The 25,549-nt window shown below is 36.6% G+C and overlaps 1 protein-coding gene across 6 annotated transcripts in view; it reads right to left on the bottom strand.

Moving 5' to 3' along the window:
• The window catches only part of Gabrb2 (gamma-aminobutyric acid (GABA) A receptor, subunit beta 2), a 213,077-nt gene that overhangs the window by 16,400 nt on the left and 171,128 nt on the right, over positions 1-25,549 (bottom strand). For 4 of the 6 annotated variants that reach the window (NM_008070.5, NM_001362649.2, NM_001362646.2 and 1 more), the window contains 3 exons: positions 24,197-24,334; positions 22,243-22,395; positions 18,407-18,651 (listed from right to left, as the gene is read on the bottom strand). In NM_008070.5, the coding sequence (NP_032096.1) occupies positions 18,407-18,651; positions 22,243-22,395; positions 24,197-24,334 (536 nt within the window). Of the gene's footprint in view, positions 1-13,963; positions 14,078-18,406; positions 18,652-22,242; positions 22,396-24,196; positions 24,335-25,549 lie in introns of all 6 variants that reach the window. The other 2 variants (XM_030245560.1, NM_001347314.3) reach the window with 1 other exon arrangement.

Below are 25,549 nucleotides of genomic sequence, written 5' to 3'. Positions count from 1 at the left end.
CTTCACCTTCTTTTTCAACACTATTATTTACTAACTGTCTTGAGACTTCCTACCTTCTACTGGTGCTTTCTGAAATTATAGACAGATGTTATTGTGCTCAACCCCTTAAAGGGTCTTAGCCAGAAAATCTAGGTGAAGTATGGAAGTCTCATACAGGAAGAGCTGCAGTGGGCAAGTGAGCTCCCTGGAGATGGCCTCACTGTCCTGCTCAGCATCAGTGGGTGAGTTCTGATGTGGCACGTCCCCAGAGACTTTGTCTCAGGATTGCTTCTTGCTACTGATGTACTTTCTCATGTTTTTCATTGCCTACTCCTCATTCATTTGGGTTGGTGTGAGTGGACACCAAGAGACCCTCATTACCTATCACTTGGTGTAGTTAACTTCCTCGGTGATGGGCCATTCCGTTAGGCAAGCTTTTTTGCAGATCAACATGAAGCTGAAAATTCTTGAGATAATACTGTCTAGATGAGTTAATAATTTTATAGAATTTCTGACTTGATGTAAGTAATTTTTAAAGGTTATTTGGATTTAAATAATTTTGGGATGTTAGGGTATTTGACAAAAAAAAAAAACCACCATAAAGTAAGGAAATTAGGACAATTGATAGGAAGTTGAAGTTAGAATTAAGAATAAAGTGTGCCCTTTCCTGATACAATGGCAAGAACTGCCTGAGTGAGAGAAAGGAGTATGGTGAACACTCATGCATTACAGGCATGTCATGGCATAGAAGCTAGAAAAGCAGGACAGTGAGCATTTGTGCACTACAGGCATGAAGAATAGGTAGGAAGAATGGGCTTGGGACAAGCTAATGATCAAAGTAACCATACACTCTAAGTTGGCTTGAGTTCTTTAATTTTGTGATATAAGGATTTGGTAACAGGATTTTGGTGTGTACCAGGAAATGGTAAGATTATTTAAAAAGAGCAAATAATTCCATTGTGAACAGAAAACAGATGACTAGCCAGCTTAGCTGATCAGAACTTCCAAAATAAGACATAAGAAATATGATTTGCTCCTTAGTAAATATAGCTTGTCATCAACTAAGGATAGGGAAAAACTTGCTGGTGTAGACTTGGCTTGTTGAAACTTTGCTAATTAATGACTAAAAATTACTGCTTTGAGGTCCCTATGAACTTTTGGAAAGAAAGATATGTGAGAATTGTTTAGTTACATAGGAGTTTCATCTAAGAAATATGTCATCAATATTTTCTTGTAATTTTCTTTTGTGTAACAATTTTGATCTGTTTTTGAAGAATGTTTTTATAGTGATTATCTCTGGAAAAATGTGTCACTTGTGGCTATGAGGTAATTTTCCTCCTAGTAGGAAATCTTTGTATCTAGGGGTATAAGAAAGGGTTAAGTGAAGAGATAAACAGCTGGAACTTGTTCTTGCTTCAACCATTCTGTGTGCAAGGGAGTCTTTGATCCCCTCCCCTTTCCCTTCTCCAAGCACTGCAGTCCCTGCATATATCTGTATCCACCCATGTCAGCTGCTCTCAACACTGACCCCTCATCAGCAGTCTGTCTCAGTTTAGCATCTGGTACCAAAGCTGGTCTTTGGAAATTCACTAGATTCAAACCTGAGAATAATTTGATAATCTCACCAAATCTGTATATCCCTCAAGAGAGGAGATGTGAAAGGTCTGTGGCTCAACATTATGGATCCATTATGCTAACTCCTACAATTAGTACAACTGAGCATTGAAAATAAAACTGAGCTGATTCTCCAATAGTTATACTAAATCTTGGATCACTCACTTAATTTTGGCTTATGATGGTTACAGAACAAATTTTGAAGCAGGTATAATGGATGTTAACCCTGCAGTGAACTAGACTAAAAGATAGTTTACCTCAATTGGATCTAAATAAAAGGTTATCAGGATTATTTCACAGTCAAATTTACAGCTAAGCGTTCAGCACTCAGGGAGTGGCATAAAGTGTTCTACTTAAACTTCATTAATACAAATTTCTCTAGTAGCTGCATTTAATTTAATGTTAGCAACTAACTTTTTTTTTTTTACTTAATATATGGAGTGATATTAGAAATTAGAGCCAAGGGAAAATGTTGTCTTTGACATCACGTGGTGGAACACAGTGTTAATTTCATCACTCAGAAGACTGAGAGGTTGTAGTCTCTCATGTTCAAGGTCAGCCTGGGTTACAATGCAAGCTGTAGCCTGCCTGAGCTACATATAGAAATTACAAAACAAAACAATAGAGTAGTAGTCTTTCCCCATTGTGTAGGTCATTATGAAAGCAAATTCTGTAGGATTCCTCCCAATTAGACATTCTTAAATAGTTTTCTTGATTTTTGGTAGCTTACAGACTTTTTAAACCTGTCCTTACAGACACTAAGTGATATTTTCTGCAGCATGATGTCATGTGCTACAGGGAAAATGACATATTAATAACAGATAATTGGTTTGGATTTCTACAGAATATTTGGATTGAGATGGGAGAGTAGATATTAAAGTTAGAAGAGAGGCAAACACATCCAAATTGCTGTTTTCTATATTATAAAACTACAATGCATGAAGTACACACTAAATACAATTTTTAAAGGTTGGTTAAATTCTTTTTTGGTAACTCTTTTTAATTAAGTAGAGTACATAGTAAATACGAAAGTAAATTTGTCTTGTAGAAGAAAAAGCAATAGGGATCAGTTTAAATTTTTCTGAGGAAAGGAAAATTAAAACTGCATTATGAACAACCATCATTTCTTGAATTCATAAGAACTTTTGATTCTTACAGGTCTCTGTGGTGTAGGTAATTGAGTGTACTTTTACAATGAACTTTCCTAGTTCAAAACCCTTTTCTCTGAGAATATCTATGTTGGTCCTGGCTGACCTGTGGACTCTTTCCTTTTGGATAAAAGCTAGAAATGAGTGACAATTTCCTGTGACTTAGAATAGAGGCAGTGGGTGGACTTTTGCACCCAAATCCTAGGCTCAAGAGCTCTTCCTGACTGCCAAGTAGCTGAGACTACAGACTCACACCATTGTATCACTTAAAGACTGGATTTGGGCAAGTTTCTGGAAATTGATGTGAGAATTTACACATCCAATCATAACAACTCAGCACAAGAATGAGACAAATGTTTCTCAATTCAGTTTTCATTTGCTGTACTGACACAAGCCCCAAGCTAGAATCAGTGAACTGATCTAATCTTTTCATTAACTGGTTCATCTACCCTAAAGCTCTATGGGTGGCAAATTCCTGAAGATTTTTTAGCAATACTATATAGCTTGCAATTCACAATTTCCCAGTTTAAGTTACCCAAATAAGACCACAGAGAACACTTGCTTTGGTTTTCCTTCCCAAGGCTAGAAACATGCTACTCTGTGGTTTTAGCATGCAGCAGTAAGGAGAACAAATGGCAAGCTGCACTTGAAGAGGGCCTGTGTGTGTGTGTTTTTTTTTTTTCCTTGAGATGCACACATCGTGTTGAATATGGTTATAGGGAATATGAGTAAGAGGGATAAGCAGTGTTGTGAGCCATGCTCCCATCTCTGTCATAATCTTCAATCTAGAAAGATGAGTAATAAGTTCATTAGGTCAAATCTCATCTATTTAAAGGTCATAATTAACTTCAAGGTTGTGGTTTCAGTCAAACCCGGTCATTGAGAGATGAACTTAAGATTGTTATCTTTTGCTTAGGTTTTAAAACTGACTGTGATATTGTCCCATACGTAAATGAGGTAGATTTTGGCACAAAAATCCACCCACTGCCTCTATTCTAAGTCACAAGGAATTGTCACTCACTTCTATTTTTTTTTTCCTGAAAGCAAAGAGTTCACAGTTTGGTTTCTGTCATATTCAGTCATGGCATCAATATGTTATTCTATCATGTATTTTTAAAACTTTGTTTATTATTGATTTTGTGTGTGTGTGTGTGTGTGTGTGTGTATGTATTGCATAAGTGTAGAATTAGAAGACCACTAATAGATGTTGATGCCTAAGCTCACGGCTGATGTAATTACTCTAGCAAGATTTGCAAAAGACTGAACCCTGCCACCATTCTCTTTTGTACTTTAGATTAAGCATGTTAGGAGGTGTCTAAAGTTAAAACCTCAGTGGTCACAGGAAGCAAAAGACTCTCAATCATGTATCTTCCTGGTGCTTAATTTGGGGATATTGTTTGCTTCATTATCCTTACAATGGACAGAGTCAAGAATGAACTAGAAATGTTCCACTTCATTTTCTGCCAACAGGATTAGTATAAGTTTTGGAAATCCCAGCCTGCACCCATCAACAAAATTAAATTTTCAGGCTAGTTCTTATTCCATTTATATATGGAAAATAAGTATCTCTTCCTGCATATTGAAATTCGTCAATAAAGACAGCTTCATTATGATGATAATGATAATATGCAATTCACATTCTGTGCATGCTCTTTGTATAGTCACATTTAAAATTCGAATAGAGACAAGAACATTTATATAGTTAACTAAACTTGCAAATGTGAGCTGTGGAGACAGCTTTGATTTCTTGCTCATCTACCAACTTGCTGTGTGATCTTGGCTTAGTTCTCCAGCTCCACTGAGCCTCAGTTTCCTACTTGTTAAAATACAGAAATGAAAAGGTGACAGAATACATAGTCCACAAAAGCAAAAGTAGGACTGCTGAGGGAGGCAGGAAACCATCGCGAGGATGTAAAGGATGGAAAAGGAAGTTGGGAAGGAGTACCAACAGGATCCAAAGCATCTATGAAACAACATCATGAAACCCACTGCTTTGGGCATGAATTTCAGAAGAACTAATACAATATAAAATGAGTGAGTTGTATTTTGAGGCTATTTTAGAACTGATTTAGAGAATTTAAGAAATATTATACTTTGGATCATTACTATCCTTCAAAGGCCCACATATTAAAGGCTTAGAATGAAGCCTGTGATGCTATTGTGAAAGAATGGAATGGTTAGGAGGTATGGCACTCTAGGAGGTTCTAGGGGATTGTGGGTGTGTTCATGAAGGGAATGTTGATGCCTTGGTGAAGTGTTTCTCAACTAGTGACTCACAACTCCTCTGGAGGTAGGACAACCTTTTCACAGGGGTGCCCTTAAGACCATCTAAAAACAGATATTTGCATTATTATTCATAGTGACACGTAATGCATATAATTACAGTTATGACATAGCAAAGAAGGTAATTTTATGGTTGGGGGTCACCACAGCATGAGGAATTGTATTGAAGGGTCAAGGCATTAGGAAGGTTGAAAACCACTGCCTTAGTGCCCCTGTCTATTTATAGCTTTTAAAACATTCAGACAATGCCAAGTTGCCCTGAGCATGATGCAGATGTGTTCCTCCTGGCAATGGGAGCAAGGATGTGTGGATTAAAACTGGAAAGCAAATAAACCTTTTGGTCCTTTTACATTGATTTGTTTGCGATTAGACTTTACAGCAGTGGAAAGCTCACTAACACAGGAGATCCACCAGCCTGTCTGGCATGTGATTAGGCAATAACAAACGGTCATCATTTCTAAGGCACTAATAACTTGCAGTATCTACAACCCACAGAAAAGGTTCAGAGTTACAGATTCGCTTAGTCAGACACTGCTCTGCTCTTAAAATGTTTTCTCGGTAGTGTTTAGTAGAGATCTCAGATCTATACTTCCTCTCCAACAGAGTAGCAGTGACTTCCTGTCCCCATGGTGAAGCTGATGGCTTTAAACCAAACTTGTTACTCCTCCCCTTCCCCTTGGCAGTGATTGGTGCTGCAATTGAAAAGACAGAGTGGTCTATAGAAAGGAAGATTCCTTCCTAGTAGGCTCCTGCATACAAAGGAAATGCCCCTTTCTCTTTCTGGGCAAGAAAGAGGAAATAGGTAATCTTTTTGCTAACCTGGAAGTTAACGTCAGAACAAAGTATCATTTCTAAGTAAGATTTGGTATTGTCTGTCCTGATATCTTCCTTTCTCTTGTTTTATTCCCATTAAGCAGTGATAGAAAACCAGAAGAATTTCATTATAATAATTAACAGCCTCTTCAGATAAAATTTGACCCATAATTTGGTAAGAGTGTATATGTGCATGTGTGTTCACCTTTCTCTCTCTCTCTCTCTCTCTCTCTCTCTCTCTCTCTCTCTCTCTCTCTCTCTCTCTCTATCTCTCTCTCTCTGTGTGTGTGTGTGTGTGTGTTTGTGGTTGTTTATTTGAGACAAGTCATTACTCTGTAGCCCAGGCTGGCCTAGGATTCACTATGTAAGGTTCCTGCTATCAACTTCCCGATATCCTTCTGACTCAGTTTCCTGAGTGCTGGGATTACATCGTACAAGGCTAAAAGTAGTAATCTTTTCAGGAAAATTCAATGATGCCTCACATTTTAAATAAAATTTTCCTGAATATATTTAAGTCACTTAAACAAATTCAGTGTATATTCAGATCTTTTAGCTTGCTACTTTCTACAACATCAAAGTGAACTTGAAAGGTTAGGTGTGCCATGTCTGTTATTTTCACAAACAAGACAACTAAAGACAAGTGAGGCTCTTTAGTGAAAGTCTCAGAGTTGTTTCAGAGACTTAGCTACACAAAGTCCTCTGGCTTTATGAATCCAAATTAGATTCTGTGACTGGTTCCGACAGTTATAGAAGTGAGAGGAAAGTTATTTTAAAACAGCTTCACATGCAATCTGTGATTAAAATGTGCAACTCAGAGCGAGATAGAAAAAAGATAATCTAAGCATGCATTCTACTTTATATAGCCCTAGCTCAATAACTTACTAGCTTCTGTGGGATCCTGAATAAATCCCTGGAATCTCTGGGCTTTAGCTTCTGTACATTACATGAGAGAATTATTAGAGGTGATGTCGCCTATTCTTAAGTTTATGCTAGGCACTGGTAATAGACCAGCTGGTCCTGGACTCAATTGCAGCATCCTCAATGTAGCTCTCAAGGCAACAGCCATGAGTCATGCAGAGTTGATATCCAGAGGGCTCACTTGCATTCCCTCAGCTAGATCCTTGCTTTTTCCTATGAACCATAGATCAGTTGCTTTGGCATTGCTGGAAAGTGTGTGTGGAGATTACAGAATCTCAAATCTTAAGACACAACAGACTAAGAGTTTGTACTCTAGCAGTGTCCTTAGGCTACATGAATGCATATTAGACATTGAGATAAAATGGGATAAATCATCTAGCCCTAACCATGCTACTTGACCTTCTAAAAGTCGCTGATATCTGGTTGTTGTTTTAAAAAGTCAACTTTGGAATTATGCATGCATACATATGCTATTCCTGACTCAAGCATGTGGGTTCCTCATAAGCGAGGTTCTGAATAGAGCCTCCAGGAAAAAGGGAGCTGCAGAGGGAGCTATAAACTCTACAGCAGCCACGAATTTCTTACTCAGCTGTGGTCTAATGACTTTTGAGCATTTGGCCAATTACATGGTGAATTACCCTAGTGAACACTTGTCAAATGCACCCTCTACTCTGCCTCCTAAGGTCTCTCTCCTTAGAACTAATGTTAATCTGACACAACCTTGTCAAATATCCCTGTGCTAGTTCTAACACCCAATTTCCCCTAGCTTGGGCGTTTGAAGATGATGGCAGACAGTGCATGTTGCTAAACTTTAAAACACAGAGCAAAGAAATGAACGAAAAAAATATAAATTTAGAATATATGGCAGAACACTGTGCTCAAGTGATGTCCTGATATTTCCCCAAAGGAGAAATTCCTGTCTGTATTCTTGGTCAAATTTTGAAATCTTTCAAATCAAAAGAACCCAGGTTCAAATGACATGTTAGTCTCTTATGTTATGAATTATCAAATGAGTTTCTTGGATCAAAACTGTATTTTCTGGGACTAAAGGGTTTGTAGAGCAAGTGTACAAGCTTATGTTTTTGTGGTCATGTGAATTTTGGGGGGAGTTTGCTAAAATTTACCTTGTCAGGCAATCAGAAATTCTGACCTAATAAGCTAGAAGTAGAGCTAAGAGTTACTTATTAGCATACTGGTGATTAAAATGTTGTTTCCTAAAGATGACCCTCTATGTAGTTGTGTTTTGGGGCACTGGATAACAGAAAATGATTCAAGTAGAAGTCAGTTTGACTGACTTCTGAGTTTGCACACTCTTGGTGAGTATTAGCTTTTAAGAGATATCAATATTTGAGACTCTGATAATTTGAGCATTTCTACAGAGTGGTCCAAGCTGAGGGTAGAATGGTTTCTATTCAGTCAGAATGCTGTCCTGTGTAGTCACTTCTGTCAGAGGCATTTTTTTTTTACTTTGATAAAGAGTTTAAGATGCCATGCAGATAAAATTATTATGCACTTTTAACTCATAGACTAGAAGACAGTGCTATGAAGGGGGTAATCTAATTGTTGTGTGACCTTGGGCTGGTCACTTCTGTTTATGGATTAGTCTTTATGCTAATAATGACAAGATCCTTCAGCTGTCTCCCTAGAGTGAAATGCTGTTCTTACATGCTTGGTACATTCAGCCAAGTTGGACAAAGGAGCAACTTAATTTTTCATTTTCTTTTTAGAATTAAAATTTACATTTTGCTCTGTAATATTTTTCATGAGCATATATCTGAATGCTGCATCTCCTTCCTGTGAAATTGAATGGCACACATTATCTGTGTACTCAATGAACTCATGTAGAGTACATTCTGAGTTCCAGTGCTATTAGAATCATCTTACAGGAGCCATCGGGAAAGCTCAGTAGACCCAATGAGAGCACTGAGTTCAAAAGCAAATCTTTAACACCATAAAACATTCTCAACTTTGTTCTCCTGTTCTTCCACAAAGTCACAGTGACCACTTGCAAACACCAACTGCTCTTCCAAGAACTTTCTACCCAGTATAATTCTCAAGATCACAGTCTCACAGTAGAGCTATAAGGCTTTCAGTGCCAGTGGGGTTTTGAAGCACTCCCAGCTTCCACTCCATGCACACACTGCAAAATTCAAGTCTTGGGGCTTGAGCTTATGGGCTGTCTCCAATCCAAGATGAAGCTATATTCATCAATCTAGAACTCTCTGTGCCTTTAAGCCATCAAAATAGAGAATGCCATTCTCTAGGAGCAATCATTTGGTAAATATTTAGTGAACAATCATCACATTCATGATGCTTTCTCCAAATCTGTATTCTTTGTGAGAGATTCCATGCTAGCCTGAGAAAGGCTATTAGGAGATGAACAAAGTGTAGCTGAGAGCTTGTTATTGGGGAATAAAACTCATGTGTTTGGTTTCAGTAGGCTGGTTTCTCAAATAATCCCTGAGATTTAATAGAAGTTTATCTGAGTAGAGAACTGTGAAAAATAGAGACTATGAAGGTGCGAGGTGTAGGGGCAATAGAAGGAAGCTAGATAATGAGTAATATTTGTAGATAGAAGGATGGATCTCGAATACTCTACACCACAGGATCTGAACAATTTATGATCACCTTGTATACTGTAGGAAGAACAAAAAGAGAAGGACCAAAAGGCTTCTATAATTAAATTATAAAAAATACTAAAATATTAATTAACTAAACAGGAATTATTTTAACCTAGGCAGAACCCATTGTATACATAAATTGTATTCTTCATAAGTATAGACAAGAACAATAATCCTATTTCTGGCTTAAGGAAATGTAAAATACTCCATGAACTAAGGTTTGCATGTGGGGACTTGATATTACAGTGTGCTCTTCAGGATGCAGCTGAGAAGGGCTGGCTTCACCCTCTCTGACTCAGATTTTCAGCCCCAACTCCTCTTTAAGCAGTCACCACAGGTCTCCTTTCACTCAGGGGAGGAGGCCTGCTGGAGTTTGTCCAACTTCCAGAAATATTTGCAGTCAGAGCTGGTAGAAGTGTTGTGAGGAAAACAGACAGCTTGTTTATCGTCAAGGGAGATTTCAAAAATCATGTCAGGGCCCAGTTTTGTTAGGTCTCCCTAGATACTCTTTGCCAAAATTAAATAAGTATCAAGCTATCTGGCATACTCTTTGCAGCAGAGGCTGTAACAATCCTGAATTTCCTTAGGAACACGAAAAGGAACTTGCTGGAAATATTGTATTTTTGTTTTGAAATACTTTAATATTATTAGGAAGGTGGTTAATAAAAATTTGATGCCAGCTCTTGATTCCTAGAACTGCTCATGGAAAAAACACTTTCTTTCCTCTCTTTTATTTAATAAATATTTTCTAATCCAGAGTTTTCTCAGGAAAAATTCCCTTTTGATGATAGAAACTTTACCTCATTTTCTAGAATCTGAAATTCTATAAATATAAAATAAATACTGCAAAAAATATTCACCCATTGATAAATGCATGTATAAGTAAGAATGAGAAAGCAATTATTCCTATTATGTGTGTACCATTATAACTCCAATAGCTTGACAGGGCTGATATTTGTTTATAAATTGCAGATGATCTCCAAATCTTTACTTCATTTGGAGATCTAATTAATCTCCAGTTTAAGTTATTTTTCATTTATAGCCAAGAATAAATGCTAAAGCTTTATGAACAGTCTTTGCTATTCAATGCTTATTCTCTGCCATTGATTTTCATTATTGAAGTGGATCTATAGTTTGCTGCATAGAGTTTTAATAGGGGATTGCCATCACTTATTTGTAGTGCACATCTAAATCACTTGAAGGGTTCCTTCCTGCTATGTCCAACAAGAATTCTAGTATCGCTAAAGGTAACTACATTTCAATGTTTGAAAGGATTTATTGCGAAAAGTTTATGGGCTAGGCTATTTTTTTTAGTCAGGGTTACCTTTTAATATCTTCCTCACTAGTTTCAGCTAACACAAATATAGCATTCTTTGCACACTTATTTGTAGTTTCTAGAAAGATCACTTTGCTTTCAGATTTGTGTGTGTGTGTGTGTGTGTGAGTTTGTACATGTGTATGTGTGTGGGTGCATGCTTGTCTGAGGTGATTTGAGGACAAGTTGTGGAAATCATTTCTCCTTGGATCACACGGATCTTGGCATTAAACTGAACTAATCAGCCTTAGCTACAGTACCTGAATCCACTAAGCCCTGTTTCTCTCTTTATTCTAAACTTGCTCCCTTTTCTCATCTTTCCCCCCTCTATTATAATATTTATAGAATATCTTTTTATTAAAGTGAATCTCGAGATGTAACTTTTCTCAGTCAGAACTGTTTTTTTTTTTTTTTTTTTTTTTTTTTTTTTTTTTTTTTTTTTTGTCCAGGGTTTCTATGCTGTTTCCTTGTATGCATTCCTCATCTTGATCCAAATGTTGCTATTGGGCTTTCTTGTTGGCCTATCTACATCTTGGGTAGATTTCTCTGAACTCTGCTTACATTAACTCTGACTTTGTTTGAACAACTTTGCTGTACATAGCTTCATTTTATAAGTATTATTTTTATTGTTTGTTTTACTTTTCAATTTCTGGTTTATTCTTTAGGACATTTGAGACAGAGAGAAGATAAAGTAAATTTAGAATCATTTAATACATCCATCTCTCTAATACTTAATTGGGCATAGAAAAACATGTTGTTGTTTATTTGTTTGTTTCTCATTTTGGAGATGAAATGCACATATGATACACTCTTATATGGTGCCAGTATCTGAGCAAACTACATACAGACCAGTATAGACAGTGACATGTAAATAGATATTGTTTAACTCTAGACAAAAAAAAAATAGTGACATGTAAATAGATATTGTTTAACTCTAGACAAAAAAAATTCCATTTTCTGTATTAAGAGGTAACAGTGTTCAAGCATGCCAACAATATAAGGCTTATTTTATAGTTGTTTATAGTAGACACACCTCAGGAACAACTTACACATCTAAGGAAACATGCATATTGAATACATGTGTAGTTAATTACGATTTTGGCATTCAGAAAACATTGCCATTTATTTGATTCATATTTGAAAAATGAAAACTAGCAAACCATTCAATGATAGCACATTACAAATCTATATAAAACACTAAGCATGATCCAAGGCAGTGTTAATAATGGTTATGTCTGCATGTGGGAATACAGGTGTTTTCCATTATTTAAAAGCTTTAAAAAGATACATCCTCTCTGCCACCATTCCAATGTTTTTAGTCAATTTTAATTGGATTCTATTTGTCTGGATATGTACTACCTTAGTATAACTATCTCACCCATCTTAGCACCTCCGCAATGACTTTAGTGCCCATCAAAGACCTTAAAACATTAAAATATCCAATGCCACACCCCTCAGAAAGACAAGACTAAGAATACAGATCCATTCAGTCTGACCCTAGAATATAGCCTTTCTCCTTATTATTGCCAGAAACATCTTGATTACTTAGCAGACTACATTTCTAATTAAAAAATATTTAAATTGTTGACTGTTAACTTATATTTGAAATTCTAAATACAAACTTAGAATGAAGACTCAGAGGAGAGAACAAATACATATCTGGGAAAAGACAAAATCAGAGAAAAACATTAAACTTCATACTTCAATGTATATTGCTGAACATTCTCTTTAACGAGTTATATGTAACAGAAGATCTTGAAAAACAAGGGTCTTGATCATTGGGTAATAGAATATTAACTCTTTCCAGCCATCACTTAAAGTTGTACATAAGAGGCCAAATTTCTCCAAAATATTCTTATGGTGAGGGGATGTTCCAAATTTTCTTGGTGCTTTATCTAATCATCAGACTTATCATTTGTTTCTTTGTGTTTTGAAAAATGCAACATTTTTTATTGTTATAATAAACAATGACTTCCATCATGTTTCATTCAAAATGATTACATTCTTCCCAGAGTGTTGCTGGATCAAACCAGTCTACTTTCAGCAAGAGTCACTGAAGTTTAAAAAATCACAGTGAAAACAACATACTCATGATAGCCTGGAAGCACACACATGATAGGTTCCAGAATTTTGAAGATATTAAGATTAAAACAATTATTGACAAACTCTCAAACGCCTCTGACCCCAGAACCTAATGCTATTTCTTGGGTAAATACTTAACAAACTAGACAATATTGAAAAGCAATGAACTATCAAGCCAAGGCACCATCCAGTAAGTCACCCAAATCTGTGCCTGTGCACAAAAGAATGAAGTGTCAAGACTTTTGAAGCCACAGTTGTCAAACTAAGGAAGAACAGGATAGAAGACACAATATGGGAACCTACTGGGCATCAAGTCCTCACACAAAAGGTTGAAAAGCACTCAGTATCAATTTATCCCCATTAGGAAATAGACATTAAGACATAAAACCAAGATGTGTCAGTGGATTAATGGTGGATGATCAGGTGGAAAGCTGAACATTAACATGTTCTTTCTCTTCCTCTCATTCAGAAGGTAATAGAATTTGCTTTTGGTTTATTTTCAATCTCTGTTCTCCTAGTGACTAAAGTTTTCAACTCATTGGCCAGTTGAGATCACGGGCACATGAGGATTCAAGCCTCAATCTTAAGTATTAGTAACTAAATCAACTAAGATTTGGTTAATCACAAGTTTTCACAAGGAATACTTTCAATTACTGTCTTTATCTCTCGTGATACTAGTGCTAGACCTACCAAAGTCATATTTACTTAGAAAATAAATAACAATAAAGCAAGGACTTGATGCAAATATAGCAATCCTAGTTATAAATAAAATAATCTTGGGCAAAAAGTGAAGGTTCTGAATTCCCATATTCCAAAGAATAAAAGATGAAAAGTTTAACTCCCTATTCACACAGCTGTTTAAACCACCCAACAACAAAACTGAGAAAACCCAAGATTCATCATGATATTGCACTTTCTTTATACTGACAACAGGCATATCTAATTGCAATTTGCTTGCTTTGCTCTCTAATACTGCAATCATTTCTTAAGGCTTATGCCCACCTCAGCTGTATTATATTGAAGACTCAAGTAGGCCTTCAGAGGACATTTCTCTTAGACTAAGATCCCTGTGCACACATGCCTATGGATTATCTTCATAGATGCCAAAGATTAGGTTAATGGGAACAGCTAAACAAATTTGTGCCAAACAGAAATAGAAATAAATGGATTAAAAAAACTGGCTATCTAACCGTATACAGAGAGAAATCATAATTGGTAGTCCGTCTAGTTGGGGAGAGGTCTCCAGTAGGGTCCCACAAGGATCGATACTGGGTCCCATTTTGTTTAATATCTTTATAAAACATCTGGAAGACAAAGTAAAAAAATGTGCTAATTAAGTTGAAGGATGGCACCTATAGCTCAGGTGAACTGGGCTATAATAAACACTATTGGTCTTCAGGAAACACAAAGAAAAAGACCAATACTAGTGAAGAATGGGAGAATTAGTTGATTATCAAAAGGCTTTTAATAGTTAATTTTAAGCAGTAGGAATACACTGAAAACATCTTAGGGACTTTGCATTACAGAGGATTCAGCATGGGATAATAAAGTCACAACACCCCAGTGCAAATAAAGAACCTCAAATAGAGATCCTTTTTGGAAGAATTTTATTTAGAAAACAGTTGGCTGTAGGTTTCTCAATATGAAAAATACTTTGGAGGGATTTCAAGTATGCAATAACCAAGACTGAAAAGGCAAGAATGACTAGATTCTCAAATATGCAAATACTTAGTAACTGGCAGACAAAGAAGTCAGGAAGCCACATAAAAGCTTAAAGCTCAGAAAGCAATGAGTTGAAAACTTTAGTCACTAGGAGAACAGAGATTGAAAATGAACCAAAAGCAAATTCTATTAGGAAACACACACATACACAAACTATCTATCTATCTATCTATCTATCTATCTATCTATCTATCTATCTATCTATTTACCTATTTACCTATCTATCTATCTATCTATCTATCTATCTATCTATCATCTATCTCTCATGAGCAAACAGACTTTGCTCACATCAAGATAAATGTTGCATATTTTTCTCATTATTTAATTTTGGAAGCTATTCTATGTTTTAAATTACCACAAAGGACATTTGGGAAAATATCAGCAGGGCTCATGTTGGTTTGAAGTTGATTTTAAAACTAGTATTCTACCATTTAGAATGTTACATAAGGACAGGTGAAAGAAATACTCCGTTATAGAATTTCATGTGCAGGTTGTTGGGTTTAAGTCAAGTAAACTGATTAACTGATTGCTCAGATGGACTAATGTGGAAAGAGAATTGCAATTTTCTTTTGTTTTGGTCAGCATTGTGGAATGTTCACTACATATGGCTGCGAACACCCAGAGTAGGTCTGGAGGCCTTGGTTAACTTTCTTATTCACTTGTGGCTACAGCATGTTTTCCTTATTAGCTTTCATTTCTGATTTACTTAAAGGGCAGGGTGGCAAGTATTTTCAAAGCTAAAAAAAATATTTTCAAAAACTTAACAGTAACTAATAAAGAGGAAAAAGAAAATATAAAACTAACTGTATGTTTCTCCATTTGACCTTCCCCATCTCATCCTACCTTGACCTTGGGACAGTACAGTTTAAAAATCACCGCAGCTGATTAGATATAGTCCTTCCCTCTTTAGGAAGCCATCAAAGCAGGAAAAAAAAATCTAATCCTTCTCGTAGCAGCTGATTCTTTTTTTTTGTTGTGGAAGATAACAATACTTAGCTGATTATGTGTCCAATCTTGGGGGGTAAAATAACCTTAGAATTACAGTTGAAAAGAAGGGACATTTCTGATAAGAAATAGTGGCACTATGAATGATAGTGACATAAAAGAAAGGATTACGTAATCAGAACTTAGTGTGGATCTTCTCTGACCTTTTGTGCTGGGTGAAAGGAAAGTCAGTATCTGCAATGCTACATGGGCATTTTTTTTTTTTGTCTTAATCTAATCAGGATGATGTCAAATGTTCTGCCCTATAAAATGTCTGGTGGAATTTGACACAATAGTTTTGGTGCTAATAATCACTGAAAAATTCATTACCTTGTTGTCATAGTAATTCCTGACATACATTCTATTTTAGGTACTGTACTTTGGGGATGTTGGACAATGTAAAATCAAAGGATAGGTATGCAGTTGGGCTATTTGCCTATGGAAGCAATAATGCTTAACATACATAAGAATATCAGTTTATTAATACCTAATATTTAATGGATGGATGTTAGATTGTGAGGACTCTCTTACTCTCATTTCACAGTATCACAATAATCTTCACGTATTTTTATAATAACACTATGAGAAAAGAATTGATCTTGTTTAATAGACGACATACTGAAGGTCGGACAGGTTGACTCTGTCTATTGTCACATAGGGTCAAATATTAAACCTGATTGATTTAAAATTTGATGTTGAATTGTGCTTGATATTTTTTGGGGGGGAGAGTGGGTGCTAATCAAAAAATAGTCATACCATGTGGTCAAAGAGTACCCAACTCAAATATCAAATATATTCTTTGTGGAGCTCTGTCTCTCAGGTTTGAAGTAAGAAGGCTGGGTACTTTGGGCAAGATGATTCTTTGTCTTTGGGTAAGCTGTCCTGGGCACTGTGGGAAGTTTACTGGCATCCTTGGCATTCACATATGAAATGCCAGTAGCAACCACTATCTCCCAGTTTGACAAGCAAAAATGTCTCTAGGCATTGTTACACTGTCTCTAAGGGGGCAAAATCCCCCCGGTTTGGAAACCAATGATATACTAGAAGGTACCAGTCTCCTGTGTTCCTTGTTTTGCTATGATCTGCACTGTGCCCACCCTCAGCCAGGAAGCCGGGCTTTTCATTATCAAAAAGTGCCTACCCCATGAGCTTTTCCCTGCTTCCATCTGGAAACAATTGACTTTAAAACTTTGTAAGGCTCTTTAGGTTCCATTTATTTAAAATCTTCTCTGCCTCAATCTTAAATTTATCATTTAAATGCAAATTAGTATAAAAAAGATCAGGTAGGCGAGGTGAAAAGAGATCAGATGTTATCTTATTAAGTCGGACTTGCACCAGGCAATTGTTGAAACTGATTTCAAACTCCAGTCCTAGGAGACACTTTTATTTATTATTCTTTCTGTTTTCTTTACTTAGGATACTCTATCTGGTGAATCATGAAGCAGTTTTAACAATACTCTCATTTGTCAACCTGGGAAAAGCACACCAGTAGGCTGGCTATCGTTGTTTAGCAGCCAAAAGATTACCGCTGTAGAATACCCAAGCCCTGAGAATAAATGAACAGTTCCTAGGACCCATGCTTATTGGCTTTCATAGATGACAGATAAAATTTATCATTATAAATATCTTCTGAGAAAGATGTTTTTAATTTAAAAAATAAACAAACATCAGCCCTATGGTTAATTTGAGATCGTGACCCAGAAAATTCCATGGTCCTGTCTACAAGTAAATTTCAATGGCGGCGATTACTTGAGTTCTATTCTTGGAATTAAAACGAAGTGGAAGACATTAACACTAACACGTCAGTGTCCTGGTTAACGATTGTTATGGGTTATAAGTTCAGGGAGTTTAAGCACATTTCTTTTTCCCAGGACAACAGTATAAATTATTAAATGAGTTCAGCAGTCTATGTCCTATCATAAACACTAGGACAGATGTTGATGAAAACATTTAACTCAAAAAGTTCAAACATAGAATATGAAGAAATAGCTTCATAATTATTCTGTTTAAGGCAGAAAGCTCTACAATGGTAAGCGAGGTGAGATTACATTTGAATCTAAAAAGCTCACCTCCACTGAGACTGCTGCCCAAATCCCTCAAAGCAATGATACCTAAAATGGGTTCCAAATAAGAACAACCCAGTGAACCTTTAAAATGTATGATGCCCAGGCTTAGGAGGGACCCAGGATTCAGTCTTTAAAAAAATTCTCTTCTGGACATCCTACCGAGATGAAATACTGACTTCAAGAAAAAACAAAAACAAAACCGCCGTGTAAACAAATTTATGTAGGAAGTCTTTGATCCTCCTTCATTTGATGAAGATGGAGGCTTATGCAGGGAAGGGCTCTGGCTTAAGAGCATGAGCAAGGCTTTAAGCAAACATACATCACCTAAGAAAATGACTCTACTTTTCCCTACTTCTTCCCATCTTTTCGATTACTCAGAAGGGGAAAAACTGAGGTTGTTGTTGGTAGGTAATGAACATATTTCTAAATGTGTTTATTTGTGTTTTAAATCAAAGAGAATGTAGTTCTAAGGTTCAGAGCCTTCATTTAGTATAAGCCATTGTTTGATGATGCAATTTTATTTTATATTTAAGGTCAGGTACCAGCAAGCACTATTGAGTAAGATAAAATAGACTTTTCTTTTTAATTAAATTTAGAGAGATGTCAATTTTGTGATTCTCATACATAGGAAAATAGCTTGTGTGGAAATTTGAGCAGCCATTGTGTTAAAAAAAGGATATCCAAGAGTTGGGTGATATGTTTGGGGAGCCTATTTTACCTCTCACTTATCATTTATGGAATTTTGGAAGGAAATTTCAGTTTTGTTTCCTATGCCCTGTTTTCCTATGTCTAACAACGCCATCAAGTTCCACAGGATTCCTCTGGGTTTGAGCAACAGAGACCATTTCTGTGTAAATGTACCTTGTTGACATCCAGGCGCATCTTCTCATTGTTGGCATTAGCAGCTTTCTCAGCTGCTTTCTTTTGGCGCTGGGGTCCTCTCCCAAAGAAGATGTAGTTGACCAAAGCGTATTCCAGAAGGGCCATAAAGACGAAGACAAAGCACCCCATTAGGTACATGTCAATGGCTTTGACATAGGGGATTTTAGGGAGAGTTTCCCGGAGGTGGGTGTTGATTGTGGTCATTGTTAGGACAGTTGTAATTCCTGAAAAAAAAGAAAGGGTAAAAAAAAATTAGAGTAATAACATTCCTGTTTCCTTACTGTTCTCATAATATCTAGAAAAGCTAGCTTATTTATAGATACTTATCTATTTGATGGAAATTTGTTGTAAATCTGCCTAGTGACCCTTCCTGGAATTATGTGAAAATTAACTTAAAGTGAACATGAATTTTTATGGAAATTATTCTTTAACTGTATTTTTCTATTTATACTTATTTATGAAGTAGAGAATTGGAAATCCTAGTTCATATTCCTGATATGTCAGTGTCAAGAATGGAGATTTTTTTGAAGGTGCTTTCTGAAAAATTAGTGGCTGTTGCTTAATCAACCAGGGACTAAAGATGAAAGGTTACAGCAAACCCCAGGATGTCATGGGTAGGAAAACTTTGCATAAAGGTTGGATTACAGGGAATTCACAGCTCTTTAATAAGATTCAAGATTTTCAAATATATACAGATATATTGGAAGAATGGAGGTCAAATGAAAGCTTGCTTACTTAAAGATAATGCCCAATGCTGGCTACATAAAGGTAGGTAAGCATAAAAATGGATATATTGAATTTAAGAAATCACCTGGGAGCAGCATGGGAATGAAGGAATGCAATATAAGGCAGAAAGAAAGAATACTAGGTTAAAGGTTTCCATGATAATCCATATAAACAATGGAAAGGTAAATTGAAAGAGCAGATACGGATCTCTGAATGCATTGTGCAGATAACATACACAAACTAGTACAAACATTTGAAAGACAGAGGCATAGGGTTAAAGAAACAGAAACTAGAGTGCTTATGATTTTGAATTGGGCAATTGAATACATAACACACAGACATGAGACACAAGTCAGTTACAGTGGTCCATATTGGAGATGTGACCTCAGGCTATAATTGCTTGTCTAGTAAGCAGGCATCTCTAACAGTAGAGAACAGTGAGTCTCAGAGATGCCACTGGAAGGTAAAAATATTTGGAATTCAGAGAACTTGGTATGATGCAGTCCCAACTTTGTAGTGATGAGTAAAAAGACAAAGTACAGACAGACGCCACATCACACGGGTAAGAAGCTGTACTGATACCATCTGAACTGAGATTCCAGGAATATTCACTTCCGGAACAACCCATAATCACATCTCGAAAGTTTAACTTCATTTTCCAAAGACTTCTCCAGTGTAACCATCTTCTTTAATCCTGTCTCATTAGTGACTTCTATTTTGATTTAAACAGAAGTCACGTAGAGCTCATGAGTAAGTAGTTACCTGAACATGAGTCTGGACGTCAATTGACTTTAGTTAAGATGTTTCCTTACAGACCTCAGATATTCTTCTGTATGAGTCATTTTGAAACACTTTCAATTTCATTTTACTCCCAGTTATTTCTATAACAGGTATTACTATAGTATACACTTACTAAACCTGACTATAGTATTAATCTGAATGCCATTTGAAGGTAATTGTGTACCTAATAATAAATAGTTCAAATGCAAAAATATTTTGAGCATTTCTTTTAAAGCATCAATAAATCGCTTGTTTGTGCAATAGACACAAAATAGATATCTGCTTTATTTTATGAAATCACAGTATATGGTTTTCATTTCTTTATTAGCATTTTATGAACAATAAGCCCTGAATAAGGCAGCACTTAGATATGACTATATATGGACCTTTCTCCAGTGAGACCTTTCTTTCAGTGCTTAGGGAAGAGTATCACAAAACTAATTAAACAGAAAGTACATGTATGGTTAGTCTATATGGGTAGTTTTTGTCAGTCTAAGAACACACATGAGAGAGACTTGACTCATTCCTGGAGCTCACTGCTCCTTCCTCCCATCCTTGTTCAACTCAGCCTAACCTAACAGCATCTAATACTACCCCATAGAACTGGAACTAAGTCCTATCACTTTCCTGCTTGTATCTCTATTTCACTTGGTATAAAAGCAAAACTTTGTATCACACTCCTGAATCTCTTCTGGAGTCTTTAGTTCCCCATCTCCTACTATCTCCCTCCCTATGACTTTTCTCAATACTGGCCTCTGCCAGGTTCCATTGACATTCCCATTTGTTCCCAAGCCAGGAGCTTTTGGAGGAGTTTGGACAGTCATCACCTAGATCTTGATTTTCTTCAAGTCTTTTCTCCTGTAATAACTTCTCTGTGAGGTCAGTCTTCATCATGGCACCACTGCCATGGCATAATTACAATATACTTGGTTATTTCTCTCTGCAGACTCACCTATGTGATAACTTTCGGTGGTTATTCAGAGTCTCTTTTTTTTTTGTCTTTTTAAAATTAACTTGCAAAATTTTAGGCTTTATTATGACATGTTCAATGTTGTTACTCCTCACAGCCCATCCTCTACTCTGTCTACATCTATCCCTCTGTCCCACTTTTGCCATCCACCTCACCTTTTTGCTTTCATGAAGTCTGGTGCCCTCCTCTCTTTCCACAACACCTTTTTTCCTCTCATGGTTTCTCTTCCAGTTTCATTCACACACATACACGCATATATACATATCAAGTTAGGGTCCCCATGAGATTAAAAAATCTGGCAATTTTTCTTTCCAAGAACTTCCCTTAATATAAGTTCCAGATTAGTCTACTTTTCCTCTATTTTCATTTCTTTTTTTTGCAGTTGAATAAGTTCCATTGTGTATATGGACTGCATTTCTATTATCTGGTCGGTTGGTGGATGTCAAGGAGACTTCCATTTCCTTGCTTTTAAGACTCTTATCTATATTTTCTGCTAGAATGTATTTCAGAAAAGGAGAAATGCATCTTCAGCACCTCACTGTGTCAGCACATGTTAGATGCAAATGTTTTTGAATGAGAAATGAATGGCCTTTCTATGAGTGTAATGACTGTATCGGGATCTTATGGTGAAGCCAAACAATTCCCAATTCTAAAAGGGATTAGTCAGAAATGTAAATAGAGAAATCTGAGCAAGAGGTCATACAATTTGCATTAAATGTTTACTAAATGTGATTTATTCACATCTGATGCTATGATAGAAAAACAAAGTTAGGCATATGATGAACTAAGACAAAAAAGGATGTCCCAGCATCGTGACTCTGTCTCTTGCCCTCTACGTGCTATCTTGAAACATGAATAAACCATCAGAAAATTTTTTATGTATGCATATATTATATAGTACATCTCTGTGCTGGGATAGGAGATAAAAGGAGCATTCAGCAGGTGAAGAAGCATGGAGACAAATTGAGCAATTATGCAAGCATTATTATACAAAATATGTTTTGATAAGACTATCAAACTGATGAAACCAATTTCATTACCAACAGTTCTACCATTAACTGATTTTGACATGGAAGAGCTGTAATTTGTGTTTAATTGATTTAACACTGAATCAGATCTTAGAAATCTCATGACTGAACTCTTTTATTAGGAAAAGTCCCATCTTAAACACCGCAAAATTCTGTGTGAGGAAAGGAAGGCATCCATGTTTGGCCACACACACACACACACACACACACACACACACCACTTGGGAGGAGGGGCAGAGAGGGGGAGATGAGGGAGAGGAGAGAAAGGAGAGAGGAGAGAGAGAGAATTCCACAGTTTACAAATGGCTTACCTAATGCAACCCGTGCAGCAGAGGCATCATAGTTAATCCAAAAGGAGACCCAGGAGAGAATGGTAATCAGAATTGATGGCATGTATGTCTGCAGGATGAAGTAGCCAATGTTCCTTTTCAGCTTAAAGCTTAGGGACAATCTGGGATAAGAACCTGGAAAGGCAATTTGAGAACATCATCATTATCAATATTTATAAGGTACTTTCCATTAAAAGCCCATAAAAACTTTGTACTTCCTTCTTAAATGTAATTTTAGCTATGGTTGAAGGGCATTTTGTTTTGTAAATATAGTCTGAGATCCCAGGTGTTTTAATGAGCAGCAGGACTGTCAAGTGTGGAATAATCCTGTGCTTACCAGTGACTAAAGAAACCTTCCTCTTCCGGATCAGCCTCATGTTTTACATCAAAGATATCAATTCTCTGCAACTGCTAGGAAAACACGATTTGTGCAGTCACTTGGTTTCTCTATTTCAACTCTTTCTTAGCACACTTACCCTACAATTTTTCATCTTTTAATATAAGAATAAAGCTGAAGGCCCTGGTGGCAGTAACAAACACCCTCAGAAAACATAAAATGCATTTTCAGTCTGTGATCAGAACCCAGGTGTCTTTCACTGTGTAGAGCCTTTTCTTTCCTTAGCAACTAAATTACTTGTATTATAGTCTAAAGTAGTCACTCAGGAAAATGTAGAGAATTACCATCTCTAAGTAAGATTTATGAGATATAAACCAAAGTACAAGTGTCATGCTAAAGACATAACGTTTAGTATGTACTAGGCTACCAAAAAACCTGAACCACCAGGGCAATCCCACTCCTCCAGGTACCAAACAATAAAAGTTTCTTAAATATGAATCATTTGACTATGGAGTTCTGGGGAGTTAAAATTACAGAGAAGACATGTTGGAGTGTGCCAGCTTGGAGTGTGAAAGGTTCACACTATCAAAGGCAGGAAAGTCAATATTCTTGCTGTTTATAAGAAAGTATTAATTAGTTTTTTTTTGAGGGGGGGGCTAAAGCATCAGAAGTCTTAGCATATACGCAATCCAAATATTTTCAGAAGGATATCCTTTCCATGGAATTATAGGGATTTAGAAACCCCAGGCTCACAGAAATCTTCCGGGCTTTTTTCCACCCCTCTTAAGCTAGAGTTAACTTTGTATTTTTACTAAGTCACAACACAGATTTTGCAGAAAGTGGTTTACAGCTCTCTAAGTATCAGAATCTTTGGCAGAAAGGCGATTCTCCAAATCTACAGTGGAGTTAGTTATTTATGTGCCTGTTGGATTCATTTCAACAAGAAAATCACCAAGAGGAATATTCCAGCAAGCCTATTACTTCCACCGAAGTAGTTTCTAGCAAGTGAATGCCTTCCCATATCATCTTTAGAAAACTCATGCAGCCACCCACAACATCACAGATGCCTGAGATCTTGAGGTAAAGGGGTCTGTGTCATCGCAGTGATTGGAAGATGTCAGCTCAAAGATAAGCTGGAGCTAATGAAATTCTCATGTTCTGAGGAAAACATGGCCTTCAAGGTTACTTACTTTAGAGGACGCCATGCTTCACCTCTAGGGGCCTAATGAACTGCCCTTGGCAAACTATAATGTTTTTTAAAAAAGTGATTTTACCAGAAGTTGAGACACCTCAGTCTGAGTCACCTTTCCTTCCCTCAGTCTTTCTACACTCCATCTCTAAATCCCATCTTTCCTCTGGCACATGAGCGGTGAAGAGGAGGGTTGGGCTCTACTTGAGACTGCTTTTCAGAAACACTTGGCTGTTTCTGAATGGTACAAGGGACCTCTTGAGAAATAGGAGTTATAGCATAGCTTCTACTCTGCTGGTTCCTAGGATACAGAGCCACTGCTCTCACCCCCAACTCCATATCAAGTTATTCATCAGAAAAACAAAATGGAATGGAGTTCTTTTCGCTTAAATCTTCTCCCTGATACGAACCTGTGGAGAAAACAACTTTCTTGGTGATGAGTTTATAATCTACGATGGAGAACTGAGGAAGCTCAATCTTTGTCACTCCTGTGACTGCATTGTCATCGCCGCGCCAGTAAAACTCAATGTCATCAGTTGTGTAGCCATCTGTAAGAGGAAACACACGTGAGTGCTCAAACAGGAAACAGACATATAGAAAGAACACTCACATAGCTGATCTTGCATGTATGAGAAGCTACAGTGAGAGTAAGATGTGCGAAGTAGCAATCAGTCTAAGCATTTGAAGTCTACTGAAGCATTTCCTCCTCACACAATCTCGTCATAGGGAGGTATCCACAGACCCACACAAGGTGTCAAAGGCTTAGAAAAGTTAACAGAATCCTCCTATTAAAAGTAGGACGTGCTGCACTTGGGGGTTCAAATGTACATCAATCTGCTTGTGAATCTTCCCCTGTATATGAAACATGATCACGGATCATACAATTCTACGTTGTGCCTAAGAAATAAAAGAAGAAAAAAAAAACCTAAGTGATTAATTTAGTGCTAAATGCCCTCAAGTCAGCCCCCTCTAATATAGATGATTTGACTTATAAAATATTTCATTTCATGTCAGAAAAGAAGTAATCATGAAGAAATGAGTAATTACTTTTTCATAAACCACATCTCCAAAAACAAAATCTCATTTTTCTCATTGAAGTTTTTGAACACTTCAAATCCAATTGGTTTTAACAGTCTCTAGTAGATAGGAATGGATACAACAAATGCACAGTACATTCAGAAAGCATGCTTCCCTTTAATGAACTCTTATTTATGGCATTCATATCATGCTCATCATTAGATATTCTCAGGTGAAAGGATTTTATATAATAAAAATATATTGTAATAACAAGCACAGAAAGTTGTGTAGCCATCTGTAAGAGTAACAAGTGTATATATTAGACTATAAAAAGAACTTTCAGAGAGATATATGCAGCAGAATCTAATATATTTTAATAATTGATAGGCTCATCTAGACTTAGCCACAAACATATCCCTCAAACAAAATGGATGTGTTATATCTTTATATATGGCATGTGAAGAGATGCCACCCTCATGTCTTCAAAAATCTATTGGATCCTCATAGCTGAATATTATAAGTCTGGGGATTGGCCCCTTAATTTTAAACTCAGAAAAACAAATTAAAGAGTGTTTAGGATCCCTGACTTTGGCTTGCTAGTAAATAATGTGACACAGACAACCACAATACCTGTCGTTTAACACTTAGCTTCACAGAGATCATGATCAATAAACCACCTCTGTGTTTTCAAAATGAAGGGGTTAAATCTGTAAAAACCAAAGGCAAATAAACTAAAAAGCTACCAT

This window comes from Mus musculus, chromosome 11 (genome assembly GCF_000001635.26).
Source record: "Mus musculus strain C57BL/6J chromosome 11, GRCm38.p6 C57BL/6J".
Lineage (NCBI taxonomy): Eukaryota > Metazoa > Chordata > Mammalia > Rodentia > Muridae > Mus > Mus musculus.
This window is presented reverse-complemented; position numbering and strand designations above follow the sequence as displayed.